At 52.0% G+C, this 23,224-nt stretch overlaps 7 protein-coding genes and 1 non-coding gene across 8 annotated transcripts; 4 read left to right on the plus strand and 4 right to left on the minus strand.

Annotated features, from left to right (window-relative positions):
• Positions 1-401: 401 nt before the first annotated feature.
• Positions 402-1,772, minus strand: Asppvi_010796 (NAD(P)/FAD-dependent oxidoreductase; the record flags this gene model as incomplete). The annotated part of the gene is made up of 1 exon (XM_043306633.1): positions 402-1,772. One exon carries the CDS (start codon positions 1,770-1,772, stop codon positions 402-404), a length of 1,371 nt encoding a protein of 456 aa, XP_043162568.1.
• A 686-nt stretch (positions 1,773-2,458) lies between these two features.
• On the plus strand, positions 2,459-3,411 carry Asppvi_010797 (MBL fold metallo-hydrolase; the record flags this gene model as incomplete). Its single annotated transcript, XM_043306634.1, has 2 exons — positions 2,459-2,945; positions 3,002-3,411. The coding sequence occupies 2 exons, from the start codon at positions 2,459-2,461 to the stop codon at positions 3,409-3,411; spliced, it is 897 nt and encodes a 298-aa protein (XP_043162569.1).
• Positions 3,412-4,065: 654 nt separating this feature from the next.
• Positions 4,066-5,203, plus strand: Asppvi_010798 (putative esterase; the record flags this gene model as incomplete). Its single annotated transcript, XM_043306635.1, has 2 exons — positions 4,066-4,125; positions 4,196-5,203. The coding sequence occupies 2 exons, from the start codon at positions 4,066-4,068 to the stop codon at positions 5,201-5,203; spliced, it is 1,068 nt and encodes a 355-aa protein (XP_043162570.1).
• Positions 5,204-5,983: 780 nt separating this feature from the next.
• Asppvi_010799 (extracelular proline-glycine rich protein) lies at positions 5,984-6,955 on the minus strand (the record flags this gene model as incomplete). Its single annotated transcript, XM_043306636.1, has 1 exon — positions 5,984-6,955. The coding sequence occupies one exon, from the start codon at positions 6,953-6,955 to the stop codon at positions 5,984-5,986; it is 972 nt and encodes a 323-aa protein (XP_043162571.1).
• A 4,760-nt stretch (positions 6,956-11,715) lies between these two features.
• Positions 11,716-13,761, plus strand: Asppvi_010800 (putative squalene-hopene-cyclase; the record flags this gene model as incomplete). Its single annotated transcript, XM_043306637.1, has 1 exon — positions 11,716-13,761. One exon carries the CDS (start codon positions 11,716-11,718, stop codon positions 13,759-13,761), a length of 2,046 nt encoding a protein of 681 aa, XP_043162572.1.
• A 125-nt stretch (positions 13,762-13,886) lies between these two features.
• Asppvi_010801 lies at positions 13,887-13,997 on the plus strand. The gene has a single exon. It is a non-coding gene; the product is annotated as a tRNA-Leu (tRNA).
• Positions 13,998-14,246: 249 nt separating this feature from the next.
• Asppvi_010802 (beta-ketoacyl reductase) lies at positions 14,247-15,254 on the minus strand (the record flags this gene model as incomplete). Its single annotated transcript, XM_043306638.1, has 3 exons — positions 14,247-14,777; positions 14,846-14,998; positions 15,048-15,254. 3 exons carry the CDS (start codon positions 15,252-15,254, stop codon positions 14,247-14,249), a joined length of 891 nt encoding a protein of 296 aa, XP_043162573.1.
• Positions 15,255-15,672: 418 nt separating this feature from the next.
• pyr2 (non-reducing polyketide synthase pyr2) lies at positions 15,673-21,954 on the minus strand (the record flags this gene model as incomplete). Its single annotated transcript, XM_043306639.1, is given in 5 exon segments — positions 15,673-16,677; positions 16,693-17,273; positions 17,302-19,063; positions 19,142-20,206; positions 20,323-21,954. The coding sequence occupies 5 exon segments, from the start codon at positions 21,952-21,954 to the stop codon at positions 15,673-15,675; spliced, it is 6,045 nt and encodes a 2,014-aa protein (XP_043162574.1).
• Between the last annotated feature and the right edge of the window lie 1,270 nt (positions 21,955-23,224).

A 23,224-nucleotide genomic window follows, 5' to 3' on the forward strand; every position in this document is an offset into this window, starting at 1 on the left:
CACCCGGCCGAGTCTCGGAAGTACTCGGCCGATACAGTCATGGTTGTTTCAGTTGACAAAGAAGATCAGCCGTATTGCAGGCGCAGCTTGCAAGTGGCAGAGAGTCTGAAATAATTGAAACAAGCAGACATAGAGAGAAATCTTGAGATACAGTTCTCCAGATTCTAGAGTCGCTGAGAAGCAAGAACTGAAGAAGAAAGAATCTGGAGACTGTAGGAAAGTTGGAGACTGTGGGGACTAAATCGTACGTGATTTTACAAAGAACCCGCCAATCAGAGGTTAAACTCTATGGACATAGCCTAATGCGGATCGGAGAACAAAGGTACTTGGTATTGCTTCGCTCTAACTCAAATTATTCTATTGTTCCATAACCTAGTATCATACATGCAAACAAATCCAGTCTATTGAATCCAGCCCTTGGGACCGCCCCAGGTGCCCTTCACCATGTAGTTGTAGTAGACCCAGGGAAAGAAGTCTTTCTTCAGGTGGTAGAATGCACGGCGAGGGGTCGCCTGGTCGATGCCCAGCAAGTTACCAAACGTCTCCTTGGGTTCCCCCGCGTACTTGAACTCTGCCAGAAGGACCTTGCCGTACTCGGTCAGCAGTGGACAGGAGGTGTAACCGTCGTATGAGGCGTCGAGCTCCTTGCCCTCCATGGTTCTCAGCAGGTTGCTGACGAGCACGGGTGCCTGTGCCGTGATCGCGGCCGCCGTCTTGGATGTGGGGAGACTGGACGCATCACCGGCCGACCAGACATTGCCGTACTTCTTGTGGCGAGTGGTGTTGTCGTCGACATCGACGAAACCGGCCTCATTGGCGAGAGGGCTGTTCTTGACAAACGCATGCGCTCCCATCTTGGGCACGACATGTAGGAGATCAAACCGCCTGGTCACCTGCTCCTGTCCGTCCAGACGCATAAAAGTCGCCTTGTCGCCATCGATGGAGACGAGATCGTGCTGGAACAGTCCTTCCACCTTTCTTTCCTTGCGCAGCTCCTCCAGCTTGGCGCTGTACTTGGGCACACCGAACATTCCGGGAAGAGATGTAGCGAAGCTAATCTGGATTGCTCCACTCGAGGGATTGCTGGGGTTGTAGAGACCGGCACGCTTCCAATAGTCCAGCGCGAGCCACATGACCTTCTGGGGAGCGCCTGCGCACTTAATCACGCCAGCCGGCTGGGTGAAAATGGCKGTACCTTTCTGCAGTTGTTCGATGGTGTTGTAGGCCTTGTCGCAGGTGTTATAGCCGTATATGGACGAAACGAGCGAGTTCGAATCTGCGAGAGCCTCAGGCAAACCCTTGATGCTGTTGAAGTCGACCTTGATACCGGGGACAACGACCAAGTGCTCATAGTTGACCTTGTCGCCATTGGCGAGGGTGATGAAGTTGTTTTCGGGAGAAAATGTGTGCACACTGTCGTTGTAGAACCTGAGCTTGGGATCCAGCAGGCCATTGAGGGGTTGTCGCAGATCCTCCTTGTTCTTGAGACCACCACCAACCAGAGTCCATCCGGGCTGATAATGATGCCAGATAGCGGGATCGACCACCGCAATGTCGTCTTGAGAGAACTTTCCGGTGCGGAGCAACTGATGACTGACGGTGAGACCAGCGCTACCACCACCAACCACGACTACCCTGTGATTGCGCGCAGTGCTCACTGCAGCTGTTGCAAAACCCCGCGTTACCGTTGAGGCATTCTGTGCGGCAAGTACTGAGCGAGAAGCAGCAGCAGAAGCTGCCACTGTTACGCGACTGCGAAACACGACTGACATGATAAGAAAATAAGTGATGTAACAAAACTGGAGGGGGGTGAACAAAAGGAAAGCAGGAGTTAGACTGGACACCACGACGATACAAAAATACAACGATAAAAAGGGCCCCCGGATGTCGCAATCAGGAGCGATTATTAATGGTGCGATAAGGAACTTAGATAAGACAAGTGGGCCCACCCAGACTCCATCGGCGACCACGTTATGCTTCCCCCTATATTATGTCAGCTGCATAAAGAGTGAGGTCATAACGGACGGATGCATCAAAAGTCAGTCGCCGACTGAGCTATCACGTGACTGGATCGGCGAGTGGATGCAGATCCCCGATGCATTGTTCCATAGAGACCGAGAGAAGTATAAACAGCTTCGAATTTGCATGTATCTTTCGATTCTGCCATGCAGCACACACACATTTGGACATGACATCCATTCAACCTCAAATCTGCAAAAGTTGGCTAGCAACAGCGGGTCTGTTGTGGGCTCCTTCCACTGCAGTCCGAGTGCCCCTGCGTCCTCTCCATTATCAAGCTGCAAAGAAGTCGGCTTGCACCATGGGAAAAGGACCTGTAAGATCGTTATCAGTTTCTGCAAGTCCATCGTCACAATACCGTTCTCAGAATACACGCACCTCTCCTCACAGACGTTCCCTGAATGGGACCGTCGTTCGAGCGACATACAGCACTGCGACCATGGAACCAGGAGAACCAACAATTCACAATGTGTTTGAAAGCAAGACAGGCACCTGGCAATATGTGGTCGCTGATCCAACTACATCCGCAGCCGTAATCATCGATCCGGTCCTGGACTATGACCCCGCCACCCAGATCATCACCACGGACTCGGCTGACGCGCTACTGTCCTTGGTCAAGGAGAAGGGATACAAAGTCGACAGAATCCTTGAGACCCATGCACATGCAGATCATCTCACCGCAGCGTCCTATCTGCAGAAGCGTTTGGCCGAGGAGCAAGGCCACCCGCCGCCCATCGGGATCGGCAAGCGCATTGGACAGGTGCAGAAGTTGTTTGGTCAAAGATACGGCATTCCTGCGCAGGAATATGAAGGCGTCTTTGACAAACTATTCGATGACGATGAGACATTTAATATCGGCAATTTGACTGCCAAGGCCATTCATCTTCCGGGACACACGCCAGACCATTTGGGATACCGCATTGGAGGTAAGATGCCGACTCGCGCCCATTGACTTTTCACCTTGGCTAATTTAACCTGCTAGACAATATTTTCTGCGGCGACCTAATATTCCATTCGGATATTGGCACCGCGCGCTGTGATTTCCCCGGCGGCAGTGCCACCAACCTCTATCACTCAGGGCGGAAGGTCTTGGGCTTGCCAGATCACGTCAGGATCTGGACGGGCCACGATTATCCTCCCGAGGGGCGCAAGGAACCTGTCCCCTCGCTGAGCGTCCAGGATCATAGGCAGCAAAATAAACACCTCAAAGAAGGCGTCACCGAAGAGGAGTTTGTAGCGCTGCGGAAGGAACGTGATTCGAACCTGGCTGAGCCGAGGCTGCTTCACCAGTCACTGCAGATGAACATTCGGGCAGGACGATTGCCGAAGCCTACAGAGTCAGGGCAGCGATTGCTCCATGTTCCGTTAAAATTGAAGGGGTTGACATGGTAGTGCTGGTACAGTCAGACATCGATAGTTTGTACATACTCCTTACACCACAAAGTAATTGTAGTAAACTATTCTCATCTGGGTAACCTCGGTAGAGCATCCAAGCAGATCCTAGCACCCAGGCCCGTGCTTTTCATCATATGTCGATATGCCTTAAGGTGGATGAGGGCATGCGCTGTGATAGTCAGCAATCTAAAAATCATTGTCCTTTATCCTCTGTGGCCAGGACGGATGCCCGATTGGGTTAGGGCTAAGCTTGCTTACTTTTAGCTTCCTACTGCATCTAATCTTATCTGATCCTGACATGACCGGGTCATATGAGGGGATAGAGTTGTAGACATTCGTAGACTGTAGCATATAAAGACGCAGGCATACCTGGCTGTCCTTTCATACGCATGCACGCACTGATGTTCATTTGACAGCCTCATCCTCGAATCCAGCCCATATCAGCTGCGGGCCGAGGTTTTCCCGGGAGGGCTGGTGGTGTCTCTCACGCGCCAGAGCAGTTCGACTCTTCCCTCACTTCCATTCACTGTCTAAAAACCAAACAATCGATGTTTTCTTCGTCACTGCCTGTATCATCTCTCCTGGTTCTGCAAAGTCCACGGAAAGAAAATCTGTACATTTCTGCCAGTCCTCCTAACTTGCGACCGCAAAATGCAACTTCCCTTGCGGCAACCACGTACCAAGGGCCATGCTGGTATTCTGCATCCCTATGTTAGTAAGAGGGACTGCTCCATCCGACAAGCTTTTGTTCTTTACACTAACAATACATCCAATTGCACAGTGTGAAGGATTGGTCGCTTTCGAGTATACTGATGGCCTCGTTCGGAAACCAAACACCCTCGTGTTCATCGGCGGCCTAGGAGACGGACTCGGCACTGTCGAATACCTGACCGACCTTATTACGGCGCTGGAATATACAACCTGGTCCGTCTTCTCGCCTATCCTCTCTTCTTCTTATAGCGGCTGGGGAGTGGGCCATTTGGGCAAGGACATCGATCAGATTGCGCGCTGCATGCAGTATGTTCGAGATTACAAGCAGGGGTTATTCGGCGCAGGGAGAATTGTGATCATGGGTCATTCGACGGGCAGTCAAGACGTGATGCATTATTTGAGTTGTGCGAATCCGCGACTGCGACATCCTGTGCTGGACAAGGATGCGGCAGTAGAACCTTTCACGCGGCCTCCTGTTGACGGAGCCATCATGCAAGCGCCTGTCTCGGACCGAGAAGCGATTAGTTGGGTCATCCGAGACGGAACGGACAGGGACGGCCCGGAAAGAATGCGCGATATTTACCAGAGAACTATTGCGCGCGCCAGATCTACCCCTTATGAAGACGACAACACCCTCGATACCATCCTCCCACTGTCGGTAACCACCCGTATCGGGTATCCAAGCTCAACGCCGGTGAGCAGTCGACGGTTTCTGAGCCTGGCTAGTCCAGACAGTCCGGAAAAACCAGAAGAAGATGATATGTTTAGCTCCGACCTCAGCGATGGCCAGATACAGGCGACCTTTGGCCAGCTCCGCTCTCGGGGACTGCTGGGGTCAAAACTGCTGGTCTTATATTCCGGAAGAGATCAGTCAGTGCCGCCGTGGGTTGACAAGGAGCTTCTATTGAAGCGATGGTCCTTGGCAGCTGGCGATTGCTGGGACGGCAACAGTACGATCATCCCAAACGCCTCGCATGCGCTGAGCGATGATGATCAGGCCGAGCCAAGGAGGATACTAGTGGACCGCGTCATGTTCTACTTGGAAGATGTAGAGAAACACCCGACAATTGTGGGTTGAGTTGGAACACCGAAAGCAATTTCGAGGTGAAATGGGCGAGACCCTGTCGATGTAATGCTGTCTACAGTGGTTGGGATTCTCCCATGTGCGAACGGCCTATTGCAAGCAGATGTGATCGATCAGCCAACTGCCTTGCCCGGGCCGGGGACATCCTTCTGTGGTGAAATGCTGCTCGAGGATGTCATCATCGCCTGAGCCGGTGAAACGGACCGAGACCTGCGAGAAGTACAAGCCTAGCGGTATGTTTTTCTTGTCCCCATGACAACGTGGACTTGTTCGATTGAGACTGATTGATGCCCAGAGCACGGCGGCAGGCGCGAAGATGGCCCGACCAGCGCTGTTACAAGGAGTGACATATGTAATGCACTTCTCCTATAGCTTGGCCTTTAGTGTAAGTCATTCCTAGTCATACAATTGTAGGTAAATTAGATAGATACTTGGAATGAGGATATCCACATAGAACATACATGTCTAAGCGCAAAATTCTCTAACAATCCTGGATGCAGCCGAATTGACTGCCATCGTGGTATACGACTTCCGCTGCTATCAAGAAAATCACGAAGAAACAGGGCCCAATTACTAGATTACACTTGAGCACATGATGATGGAAGGTAAGTTTTCTGAATTCTCGAATAATACACCAAATCTGTTCCACAATTTATCGAACATGTACCAGTCCCCTCAGAGCATATTACATATAGACTAGGATCGAAAGACGATTGCTTGACCAGAGGCTCCAGGGTAGATCCCCTACCGTCTCCCCAGAAGGTTGTTGAGGCTTTAAGCAGTAGGCTGGGCGGCAGGAGCGCCAGATGGAGCAGCACCGGTGGGAGACTGGCCCTGACCCTGACCACCGAATCCGGCAGCCCCGGAGGGGACAGCACCCGAAGGAACAGCGCCAGTTGGAGAGGGACCGGAGCCCTCACCACCCTGTCCAAAGCCACCGAAACCTCCGGCAGCGCCAGAGGGAGCGGCACCAGAAGGAGCAGCGCCGGAAGGAACAGCACCGGAAGGAGAGGCGCCAGAACCCTTGCCATGACCGGGGTGGCCACCGTGATGGCCGCTTGCCGATCCGGAATGGGAAGCACCAGAAGGCGAGGTGCCAGAGGACTCGAACTTGGCGTTCCCAGAGTTCTGAGATTCTTGTCCGAAGCCGCCAAAGCCTCCGACAGCGCCGGAAGGAGCAGCACCGGAAGGAGCGGCTCCGGAGGGAATGGCGCCGGTAGGGGACGGGCCAGAGCCTTCCTCGCCGTGACCGCCGTGGCCACCATGACCGAAACCACCAAAGCCACCGGCAGAGCCCGAGGGAGCAGCCCCGGTGGGCATGGCTCCAGACGGAATAGCACCAGAAGGAGCGGCCCCTGAGCCCTCAAAGTCCTCGGGAGAGCGGGCATGAACACCTTGGCCGCCGAAGGAGCTGCTGTCTCCCTCACCCTGGGGAGAGCCGGAGGGAGCGGGACCATTACCGAAGGAAGGGAAGCCCGAGGGGGCAGCACCAGTGGGAACAGCGCCGGATGGCACGGCACCGGTGGGGAAGGAGCCGCCTTTCTGGCCTTCACCACCGAATCCTCCGGGGAAACCGGACGGCATGCCAGATGGGATACCGGAGGGGAAGCCAGTGAGGAATCCGCCAGGAGCGCCATGTCCGGTAGGAGTGGGCTTCACATCGGAACCTTTGTCGGCGTGCTGAATGGGGGCGGCCAAGGTAGAACCGAGAAGGCTGAGAAGGAAGGCAGCAGTCTGAGGCTTCATTGTGACGTTGGCGAAACGAACGGTTTTGGTGAAGTAGAAGATTTTTTGGATTTGAAGTTGAAGGATTGAAGTTGGCAACCAGGCCTTGAAGGTTAAAGAGTGTGGATTCTGAAAGGAATGGAAAGTTGGGTTGTCAGATTCTTCAGTCACCGGGACTATGGGTAGGAAAAGGCATTCTGGGAGCGGGCCTTGACTGCATTTAAATAGGCATGCTGGTCGACTCCCTGCGTTGACTGGGGGTTTCCGAACTGGGCTAACTGGGAGGACGCTACATGTCCATACTGAGCCAGGTTGAGCTGGATGACCCTTCTGTGTCTCAATCTCCTCCGCGAGCTTCAGGACTGCAGCCACCGATGCCGGTACACGTCAGCTTCAGAGGGATCGTCAGGTGGAGACTAGATACATCGTAAATATTCGAAACGAAGAGAAAGAAGGATGCACACTTGCTTCGATCCTGCAGAATTCCACCTTACACAGGCTGGACACGATGAATCCGCATCTAGGCCCAGGGATCGTCCTGCCAGCGTTGGTGCCCGCTAGTATCAAGCTGGTAATGTGAACGCTGACGAGTACAGGGGACAGCTGATACTGGCTAGTGATACATTGGGCGGGACGGCTGGAGGCAAATGAAACAAGAAGCAAGCCACCTGCTTCTGATTGACAACCAACGCCAAGCAAAGCCAATACGAATTTGGCAGCGTCACTGACTCGGGCTGGGCGCGAGTGCTTCACATTGGACTTAAAGCCATTCGAGACGAGTCATTTGTCCAGCTGTATAGTGACTAGTGAGCGGTACGCGTCATCTTGGTCTGTGCTTTAGGTCGAACCTGTTTGAGATAAGGTTGCTGAGTTACTAGCAGCATAACCCTATGCCACAGAACCTTGCTTGCTGGTGGATCCATGGCGGTTAATTCGGGGAAATGCATCGTCTCTGTCCCCTGATTGTTGAATCGGAAATGAAGCAGCCGGGGGTGCTATTTTTCTGTAGTAACGACTCTTGCTTAGAGGCCCCTGATAGAACCAATAGGGTCAAAGTCCGTATACTGTGGAGCATGCAATACCTTATGTGGATTAAAGTGAGACAAGATGAAGCACTGACGCAGCCATGCAAAGAGCTTGATAGGAGAGTGGAGTGTGGATCCGCTTGGAAATAGTTGCCTATGTTCAGCCGTCTGTCCGTCAGTCCCCATGGCGAGACCATGAGAAACTGCTGGGGAATGGGCTTTCGGATTGGTCTGATAGGTATCGCCGTCCTAAATATAGGATAATCTGTGGTTGCTGCAGCTATCTTTGGAAGCATCACTCCTATCGATGCTATTACACGACTTGGAGATATGGGTGTCTACAGCTAGGATATCATGAAACAGCGGTAAAGATGCTGCGTTTAGCCTGTAATTCCGAAGAGACAATGTGGCGAGAACATGCTCACTTAGCGAGTTTCAAGTGAACCACAATTCTACAAAGTCTCATGTATGTTCTGCCATCAGACATCAAGAATAGTAATCTTGCGCTGTCACGGGAGTGGTCGTGTGAGAGGGCCGTGCCATGCCTTGGGGAAAAGACGATGACTGGTGGAAGGGGCAAGATGATCTTCATGCATCATGGACGTTTGAACAGAGGATAGCATACTCCTTTGAAGGCTGAGGAGGGCTACAACATATCACAGTACATTGTGACTCCGATAGCCCCGATTTCAACTCTTCAATGAGAATGAACTGGAGTGCAGTCTAGCCTATCGATTAGATGCAACAAGCTCTGACCGTCGTTATTTAGATAAAAGATATTCGCCCCTGATGCTAGAACGCGAAGTCTCGCAAGAGCCAGCATGGAGTGGAGTGACGGACTTCAGTGCATAGTCGGGGTTGATGAGTATGTCCACCCAGGCTAGACAAGCCGGATTGTCTGTCCTCATGAAATCGGTGAATGCCTCCCGGATCTCGCCTGTTTATCTTGGACAGGCAGCGGACATGGGCATGCCAGTTGCCGAGAGCATACTCCGGAAAAGGATTTGGTCGAGGTAGAGAGCCCGGACGTGATTGTCGTCGTCGAAGGCCCGGGCAGTCTGTTTCCGACCATGATACGAAGCGAGGCAGCCAGAAAGAAGATATTTGTGACAGACCACGGCCAAGAGACAGTTGGTTTCTACCGGCTCAATGACCGGAACGGCATCACTCGGGATTAGCTATAATGAAGCAGCGTACTCGCGCCATATGGCTTGGTTGACCGGAAACGTAGCAACATTTTGCAGGGATTATTGCAAACGGGGTAGAAGTGTGGCTGTATTATTATTATGAGAGGCAAACCTTGTGCAGAGTTATTTCCCTGGCTATCTGCCATGGCTGAAGTTGCTGTACTTGTGTCTCAAGTAACAGGCCTGGTAGACCTTGAGTTGACAACATTTCTCTAGTAATTATGCCAAGCGTACAAGGATACGTGTCTTTGAATACGACTGATAAGTTGACTCACCGGTTCCGTCTGCAAGACCAAAGACTGGCGTAGTGGCCATCGACACCAATGATTCTTCTTACAACCTGGGTGGTCTATAACTGCAAGGTTGTCGAATTGTATCGAGACTGCTCTGCAATCAGAAATTGACTTTTATCATTTCCCCGCTGTAATTGAGTCTATCTCGGCCTGGAATATCCGGAATGCAACCCTGTCTGGACTCCAGCCCCATGGATACGCTGACCATGGACCGCGTTTAAGGTTATCTCTGTGGTTGTCACATGGACCATGAGTTGCAACGGCCTCTTACAGCTTAGACTTGGCTTTGATTAATCATGATCCATGGTTCCCTAGTACAATTCTTGCCTATAAATGTTCGTTGGGTATCTTCCTGATCCGGCCACCAGAGCTCAAGATAACCATCCCAAGTCTCTTTACGTCCAGTATCTGTAGAGCAGCAGTTTCGCATAATGATGCAGTTGTCTAGCTATCCAGACCTTGCTATCACCCTCAATCGCAACATACTAGACACAGTATGAGAACCAAACAAGCTGCGTAATTCACAAAGCTCATCCACATTCCACATTCCACATCACGTCCAGCTCATCGTCCCGCAACAAGGGTAAAAAGTCGCTTGATAGCATCGTCGAATAGAGCTAGCTAGGAGTGAGCATAACCTTCACTTTCGAACTCACTTGAAGGGATTCTCACCTAATCGCCTGCTTCGTAGTGTAGCACAGAGACTGGTATGAAGCCTAAGCGCTCGCATATGATGCAGATTGTATATGAACTGACAATATAGACTGCAAGGGTGCGTGGTAGAAGATAGAGGATAGCGAATAGGCCTAGTACAGCTTCCATTATTATCATGCTCACGGAGTATTCGTTTTGCGGAACGACTGCAACACAAGGGGCCTGCCAAGTGTGCGAGGAGAATGTCCGGCATAATTTTATAAATGTAGTGGGAAGTCCGACAAAATCAGCACGGCTTGCTCTGTAGTCATTTGCTATCTCTCAGTCATGGACACTTTGTTTAGGTACGCGTCATGCTTGACGTTTTCAATGCTAACCCGTCAGATTAATCCTTGAGCAGCCTCAGAAGCCACGGTGATGTTACATTGAGGGTGGGTGCGCGCGGTCAGAGAGGGTTTCCTTGAGGTCAAAGCACTCTATAGAGGAGAAACGGTAAGGATGGGAAGATGCCATGGACTGTCAAGCTGAGTTTATTCGGATTGCGCGTCACTGATCCCTGGTACGGAGTACTGTCTGGCATTTCCTGTCAGTAGAAGTATCACTAATGCGAGTGTCTATCCTATTACAGCACACTCGCTGTTCTTCCACAGAATTTTGGACAGAACCCATCTGGAACACCTGGAGCAGTGGCACCTATCAGTGGCAGACCAGCGTTTCCGTAGGAGGATTGTGTTGGTCAAAACACCCTCCAGTACTACATTACTCTCCTATATGAGCACAGGAGGTATAGAGGAATTCCAACGGTTAGATGGCATGCCACTCACTGTCCCTTACATAGTCCGGCCACGATTCTAGGCCATGTTGCTGGAACATGATATTATCTCCCACCAGTTACTTCCTTGTTTGTCAAACAAGCGCCATTTTTAAAAGGTCAATGGACTTCTTCAGCTTGCATAGTTTCATTGCTTATCAAAGAGACAATCCTACATGGGCCTTTCTAGAAACAAGACTTGATCTCTGGTGTTACTCCGACGTTCGCCATCTGGGTGAGACTGATGTGACGTTTGAGGATCAAGCATAATCAAGCTCATGGGCCCACTCAAAATCGTACAGCAGGACCGTTAGAAACTTTATTGACAGGAAGAAAATTAAGCTACATCAACATGAATGAAGGAAGCGGCATTTCTGACGGTCCCATTCCATGGAAGGCGAACATTTTTCGTTTCCACGGCACATTCCAGGATAACCTCCTTGATCCAGACCAAAGCCGGTTCAGCCACCATCCATGACACCTGTCATATCCGCAACCAGCAGCTGATCTTAAATCCCAACTTATAGACGTCAGAGGTCTTTTGGAGTGAGCAGCCAGCAACCGAACGGGACTTGTAGTCGACTCTGCCAGTATACGGATCGTAAAACTTTAACCTAGCTAGAGGCACAACGTCTCAGAAGAATAGAACCAAGTGTAAGCGTAGTTAGGCCTCCAGTGTCCAGTATGCAGTCATCAGTGAGATGAGAAACACGCCCGCAGAAGCATAAGACTAGTACTGAAATGAGAGTTAAGATATACATCTACTTACTGCGCGCCGTTCGCCAGTCAGACAACACTAACCCACATAACAATGTCTCGTACAGTGGAGTTGGGGACGCAACTCACTGCTCTGGCTGGCTGCCCTCCAGAGCAATATTGCCTGCTGTCAGACGCAAATCGGTCGCTTCGATTGTCTGTCCAATATAGCAAGCTTCGGAGAAACCCAGGGGGTAACTGGCGTGGAGAGACCAGGACCGACGACATTGCAACAACAGCAGAGCATATCCTCACGCACCAGGCTCTCGGTATCAACCTGGATACAGACCGAGATGCATTTATTTCATGGCTCTATTCTGTCCAAAACTCGGACGGTTCATGGGGCATCAACCCAGGGGACCATGACAACCTTTCAGTCACGGTGGAGGTCTATCTCGCATTGAGAATCTTGGGCGTCTCGCGGAAAGATCCTCACATGCGTAAATCTCAATCGTTCATCCTTGCAGCGGGGGGAATAGGAAAAGTCTGCTTTATTACCCGCATTCATCTTGCAATGTTTGGCTTATATCCCTGGAATGCTGTGCAAAGTCTTCTTCCCGAGTTGATATTCCTGCCCCAACGTATTCTAAGCAGTATATGTTGCTGGCCAGCTATGAATCGGACAGCATTGATCCCTCTCCATATTCTCTGCCATCATCGCCCAATCTTCCCATTACCCAGTCAGGAATGCCCAGCCAGGGCGTTCCTGAATGAATTGCGGTGCAAACCACAAGAATCGCAAGAGAAAGCCTTTTGCGATGCTTTGCCAACCCGCACTTGCAGGGACATTGCAATAGCCTCGACCTCCACAGACTTGATTGTGCATTTTCTGAACTCGCTAAAATACGTATTTCCCCTCCGACGCTATGCTCTCGATGGAAGCGTTGGGTTCGTCCTTGAGACAGTGCGGGAAATCGTAGGTACAGGGCATCGGTCGCAGCCGTTGCACATGGCGATGCTTGCATTAAAACTGGAGGGTTACTCGGTCCACTCGCATCCTCTACGCACAAGTCTGGACTATCTCGGACACTTTGTATATGAGGATGAGAATGGGAAGAGGGTGCTGAGTGGGAGTACAACCTTCCGCGACAGCAGCCTGATGATTACGGGCCTCGGAGACGCTGGCATCGCAGACGATACTCCGTGGTTCAGGAAGTCATTGCAATGGCTGCAGCATTGTTTACTTCCAGCGGGTAATAACAACACATCGAGGACGTTCGACACTCGCATTTTTCGTGTGGACAATGTGGCAGCAGCGATTTATGCAGTCATTCGACAGGACCCTCTGATGGTCCGCTCCGCCTTTGTCTCCAACGCTCTGAGATGGCTTCTGAAGCGACAGAATGCAGATGGCGGATGGACTTCTATATGCTGCAGTGACTATCGCACCTCACCAGATACACTTGCGCGTCAGTCGATGCCAGACGTGACAGGTCACGTCCTCGAAGCCTTCGGCTTGGTTCTAACGCTGAGTCGACGGAACGAGAAACTGGCTAGGCAAGGGATATTGATCGATCATGTCGCGTCTGCTTGTCAAAGGGCAATACACTATCTATCCTTGATCCAGCAACCCTGCGGGGCCTGGTTTGGGTGCTGCATCAGACACCACATTTACGCGACAGCTGCTGTTCTGCGCGCCTTGGCCTATTTCATCGGGGTCAAAGACCGCAACAGGTGGGCTGAGCGAGATGACAGTATCAACGACGATGTGTACCAAGCGATCCACTGGCTCCAGCGCGTCCGCAATCCAGACGGAGGCTGGGGGGACGTTTCCTGGAGAGAGAAAGGGGGGAAGTCTACAGCGTCACAGACAGCTCTGGCACTCCTGGCGTTACTTCCTTACCTGCCACCCATGGAGAGCGTACTGCGAAATGGCGTGGAGTATTTGCTGCAAACACAGACCAAGACACTCGTTGGAGGGGCAACATGGACGGAGGATCAGTCGACGAGGGCTGGTTCCTCGGCCTGCACATATATCAGCTCTTCCTATAGCTCGCATTGTTTCCCCATGATGGCAATTGGCAGGTATGCACAAGCACTGAGGCAGTATGAATGTGGTGGGGAACCTATCTTTTCAAGCAGGGCGGAGAATGTACAATGATTCTGTAAATTCCTATTCTATTTGTTAATGGTATACATTCCTACTCCATAATGAGCTTTGTGAACTTAGGTATGAGTGTTCCTTTTCCCGGTTATAGCAATATATTCTAGCACAAGTATCGGTAAGGCAAGGTGTCCGAGTGGTCTAAGGAGCACGGTTCAGGAACTGGACCTATAAACTGATTCTTCAGTTTCCGTGTCTCGAAAGGGGCGTGGGTTCGAATCCCACCCTTGTCATTGATTCTTTATTTTTTTTAATTGTAGTATATGTAGTATATACATTTATTTATGAGCTTTTTAGGACGCTCAGAGGTATTGCATCTTTGAACTATGGTTATTAGCGTCTGTGTAGAAGAGTGAGAAATTCAGTCTCTATGCTAGGTTGTGATTATCTATTTTATTTTGCGGACACTGAAAGTTTCTCTGAAGATGCATGCTATGAAAGTATTGCTATATATTCTTCTAAGACAGGCAGCCCGCGCCTGTTTATCTTCCGCCGCTGAGGTCTCCGTATTTCGCATGACTCTTAGTACTCATCTGATGCTGATGAACGTGGAGTAGAGGAGGTCCTKGATACCGGGTCCGCCGAAGGAAACGACGAGCGCGAGGCGCTGGAAGACATGTCATCACCAGAACTGTTCTTAGGAGCCACTTCCTTGCAAGCCATCGACACTCCACGCAATGGGAATCAAAGCTTGTGGCAGCATTGATACAGCAGCCGCCGCGAGCGTGGCAATGGACTCGCCCAGTCAAGATGTGCATCGTGGGCATTTCCACCAACAATTCCTTTTGGAACCACCGCCGCAGATCGACGGCGACGAGTGAGTCAATGCCGAGGTCGGTGAGCCGCGTGTCTGGCGGCAGCGCGGCATCTGAGGGAAGATTGAATTTATTGCGCACTTTGCGAGAGAAACCCTCCGTGACGACCTCGTCTGCTGCCTCCATGCTGGTCACAGTTTCCAGGCACGTCCTCATTGACTGGATTTCACCTTGTGTTGTAGGGCCGTCGGAGCGAGACTGGATGTGGTAGTTGATGCGGTGCCAGGTGAAGGGGAATGGTACCAGATGATGTCGGGCTGCTTTACCGGGTCGGTGACTGGCGCCCCTGCGACAATCTCCGGGTTTCGATTCGAGGAGGGATGACCGGCGATAATGGCCTCGGAGAAGAGTTCATGCAGGTCCCGTTCGGAGAGCTCTTCAGCGCCCGAGGCTGTTGCGGAGGTACTCGGCGAGCTCAGCTCCCTTGCGGGCAATATAGCCCACGCCACTGATAACGCCGGGTTGGACGATGCTGCCGACACGGTTCTGCATGCGCCGCCGGCGAATCAGCCCGGCTTGAAAGCAATTGGCCGCTGAATAGGCGGACTGGCTCCAGTTCCCGATCGCACCAGCGAGGGAGCTGCAGAGGATGAAAAAAACCAAGTCGGTGCCGCCAGAGAGCTCGTCCAGCACCAGACTCCCATGCACCTTGGCGGCAAAAGTGGATTGCATCATTTCCAGCAAGACACTAACGAAGGGGGCGTCATGCAGAACTAATGCTCCATTCACAATGCCTCCGAGGGGTGGATGATGCTGCTGGATATGGCGATAGACGGACGCGATGGACTCCCGGTTCGACAGGTCCCTGATGGATTAGATGTTGTAGCCAAATATTGGAGAACGGAGACATCTTCATTGGGACTACCTTGGCCCCCTTTGCTGCCATTGCCTCCAGCCATCGAGAACTTACATTCGGGGATCGACTGGTGAGAATTACATTGCGGGCTCCGCGGGTGATCATCCAGCGACAGACTGAGCGACCCAGATCGCCTGTCATCCCAGCCAAAAAATATGTCTTGTCTTGGGACAAATTGATCATGGAGCTCGCTTTCTCGACCCGGATAGACAGTGGGTTAGAGACATCGTACCGAGTCTAGTCAATAATGAGGCCTTGTTTCGCCTCGAGTCCTGTAGCAGAGAATTGCTTGAGGTTGACCACCGGCAGCGAGGTAAGTCTTGTTAATTGCATTAATTGCGTGACCATTGTAAGAGTCTCGGTCAGTAAATGGTAGGACATCTGGTTTTCATGAACTGGTGGTACCGCCACGACGCCGTATAGGCTGCTCATCGTCCCTCGTAGCACATGGTAAGGCAGCAGCTTGCTGATGCTCCGAGAGAACCCATCGTTCCCATCCTCCGAATCAAGGGATATAAACATGAAAAGCTGTGGGGGAATGAGGTTGGCAAGCACACGAATCGAACTCCGTGGGTGTACAATTACGGTATTCTCCCGCTGACTGGACAAATCCGCCGTGGTGAAATGGCGTCGAATTCCTCTGGTAACAGCGTGCATTTCAATTGCCTGTTGTAGGGCTTCATCTGCTTCATGCACCCACACGACCGTGGAATCCTCTGCCTGTTGGATGATCGAGTAGGCCACAATAGCTGTTACAGCGGCATGTAAAAAGGTTTGCTCGTCGTTCTCGGAGACTTCAGCTGGAAGCTCACGGCACCAGCTGGCTGGCGTTGTGACAACAGTGGCATTTCTGTCAACAAAGGCAAGCATGCATTTGTTGCTGTTGGTATCTATTCCAATTACCAGATGAAGGAAGACTCTTCCACTCCCAACCCTAACTGCTTGCGCGCTGGAACATCGAATATGCAGGCGGATATACGCCTGGGTAGCAGCGAGCGTTTTTGGGGCATCGCTGTGCTCATTGTCCATATGAAGCTCGTACTGACCGCTGGAATCAGACAATACTAGCTTGACGGATGCATCTTCCAGCTTCACGGATTGGTAGACTGCCTGTCGACAGGCTTCGTACCGAGTGTTCAACTCCGGCGCGTCCGCAAAGCTCGGGATTTTCATAGCGCCCTTTTCAAGTCGCAGCTTGGGCTCTGCCACCCAGACACGGTCAGGCAGAGTGTAATGGTTAGGCTAGCCAGTATACACCAAGCACATCAGTGTGCGAGCAACAACGACAGCATCAAGGTCCGCGAGTTCGACCACATTGAGATACTGATACAGGCCATCCTTATGCTCGTAAGGGAGGCACTTCAGCCAGCCTTTGCTCATGCAGAACCAGTCGCAGTCCGATTCCGAGCCAGCGGTCACCCAAAGAAGCTTCCAAGCCATTCCGACCAGGTATTGAAGCCCTTTGAGGCGGTCTTCGCTCAGGTCCTCGAAGCATGGTTTGTCGACGTCGGTAAGGACTAGGGCGCTACCGGCCGAGACATGCAAGCCATTATCACCTAACGTTTCAAGAGTTTGTATTCGAATAACGCGGTAAAAGTAAGGACCTAAAAGTCCAGATATGTCGTCGACAAGGCGCGATGTGTCGTTTTCAGCACCGCCAATAATCACCAGCGTGTGAGCGACTTCAGTGTCTGGTTCTGATAAGGGCTCACGCAGAAGTCGCACGCGATCATCGACCGCCTGTGAGAGTAGGACCGAATAGGTGCTCAATCGCGGATCGCCCAACTCAGAGACAGAATCAAACCACCAAAGCCAGTGTCCTGAAGAGCCTCCTCCCACTGTGAGACGCTCAGTCTAGGACCCCACATCGACCGTCCTTCTCGCCAACCCACCATCCCTCAAAGCCACCAAAGCAAAAGGAAACGCTGAGAGCGTCGGTGTTGGTGGCCTCCATCAGAGCGAGGTAGCCACGAGGCTTTAGCAAGCGGCGAACATTGCTCAAGGTCTGTCGAATTGATGGCGTGGCATGGAGGACATTGGATGCGATCACCAGATCGTAGCTCGCATCCTCGAAGCCCTGCTGGGTAGGATCCTGCGTAATGTCAAGGGACTGGTAGAGGAAGTGGTCTCCATGTTCGGCGAACTGCTGCTGGGCGTCTTCGAAGAAGCCGACGGAGATATCCGTGAAGGTGTACGAGTGGTACGACCGGCCAATGCGAGCCAGCGTGGCGCTGGTGGTAGAACCGGTTCCAGCTCCAATCTCCAGGATTTTCATACGTGGATAGCGGAAGACGATCTGGCTGGCCACGTCACCCAGACAATTATTGGCAGTCTTCGTCTCGACATCGTATTTGTAAAACAGGCCGAGTAGGTTGTCATTGCGCGTTTCCTCGAGGATCGTGGTCTCTCCGCGCAAGAACCGCAGCATATTGGACCCCACCACCCGGCCCAAGGCCACTGCTGGTAGTTTCGAAGGCAGCGAGCTCATCAGCCTATCGAGATCCTCCTGGGCGCTATCCAGCCATTCTGGAGGACAGATTGGATGCTTTCCCCACCGTGTCAACGACAGCACATGGTCAAACCAAGCGACGACCCGTGCACGATGCCAGTCGAGGCCCTCGTGGTCAGCGGGAGTAAGCTGCTCGCTAATAAGTTTGATATGAATGAGCACTATGCGCTCGATGGTCAGAGTCTGAGTCACAGATTCCGCCGAAGACGTATACGATAGTCTTTTTGCGTCCGGGACGAGGGGGCCCCAGACTACCTGGGAGAACGGCCGGCGACCCTGGCATGTCTTCTCCAAGGGCGCGACTCGCACTCTCTCCATCTGAACAATGTCGTCGCCATTCTGTGTAAACAACTGCACGTTTCCAGAACATCCTTCAGGGCCAAGGCTGTTGACGACAGCGTCAACTAGGGGCTCCTCACTACCGACGGGGTCCCAGTGACGGCTGTAGGCTGGATTAAAGATGACACGATCGATTCCGGTCGGGATTAGCATATTATCCAGCTGTCCGTTTCTGATTGTGCTCAGGGCAGCAAGAAGCATCTGCAGACTGGCGTCCAATACGGCGGGATGGAACTGCAACGAAGAGGCAAGGTTCGTGATATTGCCTCTTGACGCATCTAATTGACGGGAAAGAGAGGTAATACACTGAAACGGTCCTGAATAGCCGTAGCCGACTCGTTTCAAGGACTGATAGAAGCCATTCACATCCACCGGTCTCATGTCTTCATTAACAGGAGCTCGCGATGGCAGCAGGCAAGCTTCGGGTTCTCCCCATCCCAGAGTCAGTTTCCCCGAGGCGCAAAGAGTAAAACTCCCGCCGATCGTGGCATGGCAGCTGAAGGAACCAGTTTCTTTATCTCTACTCTGGAGTCGGAAATCGCTCACTCGGAACAGGGTCTCCACCCCCATGGTATCATTTTCGTCCGAGAAAATAATGGCCTGGGTTATGCTGAACTCATCAACCTGCACAAGCCGCACGCCCCCACTGGCAGCAACGATGGCAGCCGCCTCTAATGCCATGACCAGATACCCTATTGCCGGAAACACTGTACGGGACTGAATCTGGTGCGCATCAAGCCAGTCAATTTCCTCCCGGCGCAGGTACTGTCGCCAGCGCCACTCGCCATCCGTTGAGTTAGTCTCAAAAGCTCCTAGTAACGGATGCGGTTGGTGTCAAGCATACAAGCGGTCCCGCACCGCCCGTGTCTCAAACCAATATGGTTGATTGTGTTCAAAAGGGTATGTGGGAGGGCCTTGGACGATCTTTGGTGGCTTGCGCGATCTGTCGAACAGTGCGACGTAGCTGGCTATATCTATTGAATGCGGCCCGAAATGAATCCAGAAGTGGCCGATGGCTTTTGCCAATGATTCAATACTATCTTGGCTACGGTTCAGTAACCCGACGTAGGGAATCTCCGAAGGGAAGAGATCTGTGATCGTCTGTTGTGCCGGGCCTTTGAGAGCCGGATGAGGCCCTACCTCGACGACCAGATCAGGGCGCACATCGTGACTGCTGGAGCGTAAAGCTGCCTCCAATGCTGGTGAAAACAACACAGGCTTGGCCATGTTGTCCTTCCAGTAGTCCCTAGTCATACCGTAGCCATGTTGCTCCAGCGTGATTTCCTGTGCTTCATAGACGCTAGAGTACCACTGTGACGACAAGTGGGAGCGAATTTGAATCTCTGCTGCGTCCAAGGCTCGCAGGTAAGCTTCTACGCAAGCAGCCATGTGATGGGAATGGTACGCTGTGTGAACGCGGAGAAGCCGCGCGAACTTCTTCTCTTTCAGGAGTATCTGTTCAACCTGAGATATGGCATCAAGGTCACCGGAGAGCGTGACGTTGGAAGAAGAGTTCACTGCTGCCAAGCTGATTTTGTCGTCAAATTCGGGTTGCTGGCAGAGAACGGCGGCCTCCTCCTGAGAAATTCCAGCCGCCAGCATTGCTCCCTCTCCAGCCAGTCCCGCGACGTGACCTCGCAGGTAGGCGACTCGGATGGCGTCAGCCGATGACAAGAGTCCGGTAGCATATGCCGCCGCAATTTCACCGGAGGAATGACCAACGACTACAGCTGGGGAAATACCCAAAGCAGAAAGAACATTAACAAGAATGATCTGGAGTGCTGTGCATAATGGTTGTGAGATTGCGGCCTCATGCAGCCGGGAGTGAGCCTGGGCTGCAGCCAGCTCTTCTTGGAGGGAGAAGCTTGGTCGGAGCTCGACAGGAAGGTCGGCAAGCGATCTCTCCATTTCGCTAACCAGTTCCTGGCCTCAAGGCAGTGAGTGATAAGGTCCAACCCCATCTGCGGCCACTGTGCGMCTTGGCCTGTGAAAATCCCCAAGATGCGTCTCTTCTCATCTGTATGTGTCTGGGAGCTTACGACGGACGACCGCCTTTTGGCCTTGATGAGGTCAAGCTCTTCGCGGATTCTCGTGATTAAGAGATCTATTGTAGGTGTCCAAAGGGCGGTACGGTGCACCAAGAAGGAACGTCGCTGTAGTAAGGTCCATGCCAAGTCCACTAGGTCGACCATGGGATTGTCTTCGAGATATTGAATGTACTGTTCCAGCATGGCAGCAAGCGCTCGCACAGAAGACGCGGAGAAGACAAATGGCAGCACGACGGGTATTGGGGCTTTAGGCGATAGTTGAGCGTGCTTGCCTATTGCAAGCATGCTGTCCTCATAGCTCTCAAGAATCGCATGCGCATTAGTGCCCCCAAAACMAAATGAGTTGACAGACACGCGGCGTGGAACCCCGGGCTTCAGAGCTGGCCATGGCATAGCCTTCACTAGGACATTCAGGTTGGTAGAAAATGGTTCAAGCTGTGGGTTGAGTTGGTCGAACAGGAGGTTGGGTGGGATCACTCCATGCTGAATGCACAATGAAGCCTTGACAATGCATGCTATGCCGGCTGCGCCTTCTGTATGTCCAATCACCGTTTTTATTGATCCCACAAACAGTTTCTCAGTCTCCCTATGTTGCTGCTGTAATGGCAAATCTCCAAAGAAAGCATGATAGATGGCTGAAGCCTCTTGGGGATCCCCGGCCGGAGTCCCGGTTCCGTGGGCCTCGAAATACTGGCATCGATCCTCGTCTCTGTGCTCTGGGTCCAGGTCGAGCATCTGGTAGGCGGACCGGATCAGATCCTGTTGTGCTTTACTAGACGGCATCGTGAGGCCCGTTGTTCGGCCGTCTTGGTTGACGCATGTGGCTCGGATCACGCATTCAATCGGGTCACCTGCGGCAACTGCATCGCTCAGGCGTTTCAAAACGATAGACATAATGCCTTCGCCACGGGCATAGCCATCAGCGTTTGCGTCCCACATGCGGCCGCGGCCAGTGGGGCACAACATTTGAAGCTTCAACGCCGAAACAAAGACATTGGGGTGCAGCAGAAGGTTTGTCCCCGCCACTACTGCTGTGGGACATTCTCTCTGGCGTAGAGCCGTCACGGCCTGATGCAAGGCGACCAGACTCGAGGAGCAAGCTGTGTCTACCACAAGGGATGGGCCGTGCCAATCGAAGAAGTTTGAGACCCGGTTCGCGATGTTGGTCCGCGCCAGCCCGGTGATGGTATAGCGGGGGCATACTTGATCGTCGATTTCCACTCGAGTCGCCCAGTCTGCCATCATCACACCACAGAATACGCCTGTGGAGGAGCCACGAAGAGCGTCGAGCCGCTGCCCGGCCCGCTCTAGGGACTCGTAGACGGTCTCTAGCAACAGCCGTTGCTGAGGGTCTATGGCTTCGGCCTCGCTGGCGGAGATATTGAAGAACGAGGCATCGAACATGCGAATATCCTCGGACAGGAAGTAGGACTCCTTGGTGTTGGTGGTCCCATGATGATTGCTATCCAGATGGTAGTATGATCTTCCATTGAATCGAGTGGAAGGTGGCTCAGCTGCTACCGCTGTCGGGTTGCAAAGTAGATTCCATAACCTGGACGGCGAGGAAGATGATCCCGGAAATTTGCATCCGGTTCCAACAAGGGCGATAGGTTCAAGGGTCATTTTCAGTTGAATCGTGGAGGCAGAGTGAGGGGGATTCTCAACCAGAATTGTCCTTCCTGGGACATCGATTTTATTCTCCAATTCCGAGGCATAAGCGCGGGGATGCTCAGTAGCGCCGTGAGGATAGTACACCTGATATGCAAAAATCTTTATGTCCAATAACTATCTCCATTATGGTTGGATGAATGGCCGTGCCTATGTAAGAGGCCAACGCTTGGCAAGAATGTCCCGTCTTCCCGAAATTAGTCCTCATTCAAGGACAATTGTATATAATGGCCCACGTAACTCATTTCCAAGACAGAATCCGGATGGCCAAGTCACTGTGGGTGTGGACAATTTCTCAAGACTCATGACACCAAAAGAAGATTACGCAATACTCAGACGTCATATGCTATGGAGTCGAGAATCTAGTTCCTACGCACATGTATCTTGAGATCAGAAACTAATGCTTCCGCTGGACAACCTCATAGAATAGGTAACCGTATTTGGAAGATCACTCACCTTCAGCTATCAGTAAATGTCAAGAGCCGCACGTTCTTCTTTAAAGGACGGATGCTTATGAGTGTAGAAATCTCTGTCAATATAATCCATACTATACTGGAGCGGGTCTCAGCGATAACCATAGCAATGGAGAATGAGCAGACTAAAGATTAACCCTGAATGTCCCACTGACGGAAGTAGCGCATCTTGACGGACCCGGGATGGGCACGCACGTTGTCCGCGAGTATGCGTACAAGAATGAGGTGAAACGGTGTGTCAACATGTCCTCAGCCGAGGTCTACTGACGGCTAGTAAACCTCTATGGTGCCAGCAATGCAGCGTCCGATGGTCAAGCGGTATGAAACAAGGGGGAGTGATTACCAACACTGTTCGCTCGAAGAATGTGGACGGACGCTAAGCGTTGATGGTATATCTCTGACAGTCGCAGTGCCTTCAACACTGTCTTCCTGCGTCGTCAGCCGAATGCTACCTACATTCTGGATTCGGACGACGCATCGACAAACTACATCTTTGTACCCGGATCATCGATGCCGTGGTGTCGAACCGAAGTGATGGTGCAAAGACTGGCAGCGCAGAGAGACGGATAAATCACGTCACTGGCCTTTATTCAATGAACCGGCCATTGGAATGAGATTTCCGCACCCCAGAATCTCGGATAGACGCAGCTTGTAGCCTCGAGGAAGGCGTTAAGAGGACTGTGGATTGGTACAAGGTCAATGCAATGGCCTGGTAAGGTGATTAGCAGAATACCTTAGAAATCCAAATTATG

This window comes from Aspergillus pseudoviridinutans (assembly GCF_018340605.1).
Source record: "Aspergillus pseudoviridinutans IFM 55266 DNA, scaffold_8, whole genome shotgun sequence".
Taxonomy (NCBI): Eukaryota; Fungi; Ascomycota; class Eurotiomycetes; order Eurotiales; family Aspergillaceae; genus Aspergillus; species Aspergillus pseudoviridinutans.